Genomic DNA, 4540 nt, shown 5'->3' on the forward strand with positions numbered 1-4540 from the left:
TCATATGGAGGTGCTAGTAGGAACAGTACCCAGGGCATATTCTGAACATGCTCTCAGCTACATGGCTTCTTGCTCAGAACCTGGGGCATCTGACAAAAATAATCTAAGAATAAGCTGGAGTTGACAACATGGTCCTGAGATATTTAGAAATGTACTTGCCCTGAATCCCAAGAAGTTATGTCGGAGAGTGTAGCATTTGGGAGAAATTGGCAATAGAAAATATTACTATGTGATCTATCCTACTATGAGTCAAATAATGCAGGAATTCTTGTAAATATTGAGAATATAAAATAGGCATCTTGTTTTTCTAAAAATACATATAGAAAGGTACCAAAACCTCTTTTAGACTGTATTTTCCTTTTTACTCAAAGAGATTTTTTTTTTTTTAAAGATTGTGTGATTCATTTGAACTAAATTTCTTACTTTCAGGTTGTACCAAAATATAATGCTAAATATTGTATTTGGATTAAAATGTCAAGTAATTAAAACTCATGTTGAAGCTTATCTGTGAAAGTCCTGTTTATTTGAAAGGAATAAGTGAGAAGACAGCAGTGGCACTCCACCAAGACAGATTTCTTAAGGTTGCCAGTATTCCAATCAAGAAAAATATTATTTATGAAAAAGTAACAACAGCCAACAAAGTCATAAATATTTCAGTGAGGTAACGATGCAACACTATGAATGAATATTCTGTAGCAATTTCAAAAATATTCAAAATATTTACATTATATTTGTACCTTCCTTTATTCATTTACTTGTATATCTATATACTCACTGAAAATTAATCAAGTCATCCTTCAACTTACTGAATCATTTCCTTACTCAACTTTATAGCAAAAATACTCAAAAGTGTTGTATATATTGACAATAGGCAAAATAGGCAAATCCCTTTATTTTTTTTCCTCGGCCCACATCATTTGAAGTTCTCAGTCACTCATTGGAACGAGTTTTGTTAATTTTAAAGATAATCTAGATCCTTCTAGTTTCAATAGTCTCTTTTCTACATTTCATCCAAATTCTCAACAGTATTTAAAGCAGTTTACCACATATTCCTTTATGAAACTTTTAAGGAAAAGAAGCACTCTTCTAGATTTATTTTTCATTATTTTGAAACAAGACTTTCTATTCTCCTGATTTCCTTTATTGGTTTCTTATGGCAAAGGACCCCAGAATTTCTGATCTTCCTTTCAAAACATAGTTTTTGCTTATAGTTAGTTGCCTGCCACTGGAGATGGAGACTACACTTCCTACTCCAACTCCAGGTATGGCTATGCCATTAGTTCTCACCCATGGAATGTGAGAGAAACTGATTTGCCTCACTTTCAGGTAATATGTATGTATGCTATGATCCATGACCTCCTTTCTATTCTGATGACACAACCCCAGAGAAGCTGAATCTATAAGCTAGAAGGAACCTTAGTCTTTGAATCATTAAATGAAGGAAAGCCTTTTATACATAAATATAAGCCTTTTATATATAATCAGGAACTGGTCTTAAACTATTATGTGAAAGACTTTTGAACTCTTATTTTGTGATTGTCTTTTGTATTTTGGCCTCTATTTTGCCAACAGCTGTTACTACTCTAAGAAAAATAGTGCTATAATAATATAAGCTTATTTGAGATGCATAGCACAAATGGAAAGATTGGTCTTGGCCGGGACAAGGACACTTCTATTACACAAGAAGAGAGGATTATAATACATAAAAATGTGGAATAAGATTGTTGGCTTTGATTATCAGAGGTGTAGATGAATCTCAGCTGATTCTCCATTTTTGCTAGGAACTACGAAGCAAAGCAACCAGAGAGTGGGAGGCCAGGAGAGTCAGACATACTCATATAAGCAAACGATGTGACGCAGTTATCTCAGAGAATGAGAAAGCACAGGAGAATTGTCTGGCAGTATTGAAACACAATTTGAAATTCATAGATTCTACTAAATTTCTTAAAAACTATTCAGCTATCCAGTTGGATTTGTCCAGAGATAAAGTTTAACAGGTGAATCGGACTAAGGGACAGAGGAGCAAAGGACTATTGAAGATTATTTGCACGTAAAGAACTACAGCGTCTAAACTGAGTTGTAAAGGTAGTGAGGACATGGAAAGAGCTCTGAATAGCTACAGAGACATATGGTCAGAGGAACCTGAGGTGTTTTTTTTTTTATTATTTTTTTATTTTTTTTTTTATGGGGGCCAAAAGAATGGTAGGATTAAAGTATTTGGATAAGGGATAAGTAGATGGAATGATAGAAGTTAGTGGTCAAAACCTGAGAGAAAAATGGATACTGCAATCTAGAAACATGTATTTAGAAATTTTAGTTGGAAAGTTTTAGTGAAAGAGGAAAAATAATTTTCAGCTATTATCACGAAAGTATAACAATATTCTGTCCATGTATGACTCCCTTCATCAGCTGCTCTTTGCCTTGCCTCCAAAGAACTTTCTCCAAACAGCACAATAGACCTGCACAACACAGTACTGTGTAATTCTTCATAAAAAATGAGCGTTAAAGTTTGGAAACTTTACTTGGTTTGCTCACTTTCTTTCTTTCTTTCTTTCTTTCTTTTTTTTTTTTTTTTTTTTTTTTTGGCAGAGCTAGCTGAGGTTTTATTTTGGACCAAAAAAAGAAGCAATTGAATTGTTTTATAGCTGGAGGCATGGGCAAGGGGGTCCCCACGTAGTAAACTCCCCTGTGGGTGGGCTGAAGGCCCTTAGGTGGGTCTCCTGCTCCCAGTGGTACCCTACATAGCGGTCTCCCTCCCAGGGTCTGGGGCAGCACAAGACGGGTAGGCTGGGAGGGGGTGCCGCAGCTGTTCACTTGGGCAGGACGTCAGAGGACTCGGACACCAGCTTCCCATCGCGTGTCTCGATCTTCTTCACAACCACGGCCCTGGAGGAGCTGGTGCGGCTGAAGGAGCTGGAGCCCGCGCCAGAGCCAAAGCTGGAACACAGGCCGTAGCTGAGGCTGGGGCTTGTAAGGCCCCCATAGGCCGAGCGCAGACCACCTGCATAGCCGCTGGTGGTCTTCGTATGAATACTCATGTTCTGCATCCCGGACTCCAGCCGGCTCTCCTCGCCCTCCAGCAGCTTCCTGTAGGTGGCGATCTCAATGTCCAGGGCCAGCTTGACGTTTATCAGCTCCTGGTACTCACGCAGCTGCCGCGCCATGTCTTGCTTGGCCCTCTGCAGGGCGGCCTCCAGCTCGGACAACTTGGCATTGGCATCCTTAATGGCCAGCTCTCCACGCTGCTCGGCATCTGCAATGGCGGCCTCCAGGGAAGCCCTCTGGCCTTTGAGGCCCTCAATCTCAGCCTGAAGCCGGCTGATGTTCCGGTTCATCTCGGAGATTTCAGTCTTGGTGCGCCGCAGGTCATCCCCGTGCTTCCCAGCCAGGCTCTGCAGCTCCTCATACTTGATCTGGTACATGCTCTCAGCCTCAGCCCGGCTGCGGTTGGCGATCTCCTCGTACTGTGCCTTGACCTCAGCGATGATGCTGTCCATGTCCAGGGAGCGGCTGTTGTCCATGGACAGCACCACAGATGTGTCCGAGATCTGGGACTGCAGCTCCCGGATCTCCTCTTCATACAGCTGCCTGAGGAAGTTGATCTCATCAGTCAGCCCTTCCAGGCGAGACTCCAGCTCTACCTTGTTCATGTAAGCTTCATCCACATCCTTCTTGATGAGGACAAATTCATTCTCCATCTCTGTACGTTTATTGATCTCATCCTCATACTTGTTCTTGAAGTCCTCCACCAGCCCCTGCATGTTGCCAAGCTCTGCCTCCAGCTTCAGCTTCTCCTGGCCCAGAGTCTCCAGCTGCCGCCTAAGGTTGTTGATGTAACTCTCAAACATGTTGTCCATGTTGCTCCGAGCCGTCTTCTGCTGCTGCAGGAGGCTCCACTTGGTCTCCAGCATCTTGTTCTGCTGCTCCAGGAACCGTACCTTGTCTATGAAGGAGGCAAACTTGTTGTTGAGGGTCTTGATCTGCTCCTTCTCCTGGGTGCGCACGGCCTGGATGTTGGGGTCCACCTCCAGGTTAAGGGGACTCAGCAGGCTCTGGTTGACCGTGACTGCGGTGATGCCTCCCATGCCGCTGGCCCCACCATAGCCGCCGCCCAGGCCACCCCGAAAGCTGCTGCTTCCCACTCGGGAGAAGCTCGAGGAGCTGATGCGGGCACCGGGCCCACTCGTGTAGGAGCGGCTGCTGAAGGCCCGGGGGCCAGAGGTGGACACCTTGTAGGACTTCTGGGTCACCCTGATGGACATGGTGGAGGGAGGAGTGGAGGCAGGCGGGCCGAACCAGGAGGAGATCCTAGGAGCGGAGATCGGTTTGCTCACTTTCTAGTTGAGTGAAAGTTGCTGAAATTTTCCAGGTTACAATTTCCTCAGCTCTACTGTTGAAATAATGGCAAATATCTCAAAGGATAAGCATACAGTTGAAGGTATGTTTAAGAGTACTCAGAAGTGGCTAAAATATATGATCTCAAAAATAAAGTGTTAGAGGATGAGTCATTATAAAATTATTATTTTATTAATTATTATAT

At 43.1% G+C, this 4540-nt stretch overlaps 1 protein-coding gene across 1 annotated transcript; it reads right to left on the minus strand.

Moving 5' to 3' along the window:
* Nucleotides 1–2574: 2574 nt before the first annotated feature.
* On the minus strand, nt 2575–4315 carry LOC126930124 (keratin, type II cytoskeletal 8-like). The gene has a single exon (XM_050746819.1). It carries the CDS (start codon nt 4260–4262, stop codon nt 2811–2813), a length of 1452 nt encoding a protein of 483 aa, XP_050602776.1. The 5' UTR covers nt 4263–4315; the 3' UTR covers nt 2575–2810.
* Nucleotides 4316–4540: the final 225 nt, after the last annotated feature.

Source organism: Macaca thibetana, chromosome 11 (assembly GCF_024542745.1).
Source record: "Macaca thibetana thibetana isolate TM-01 chromosome 11, ASM2454274v1, whole genome shotgun sequence".
NCBI classification, from domain to species: Eukaryota; Metazoa; Chordata; class Mammalia; order Primates; family Cercopithecidae; genus Macaca; species Macaca thibetana.

Bases quoted from the DNA above. Each gene is read 5' to 3' on its own strand.
- LOC126930124 (XM_050746819.1), bottom strand. From the start codon at position 4,262: ATGTCCATCAGGGTGACCCAGAAGTCCTACAAGGTGTCCACCTCTGGC.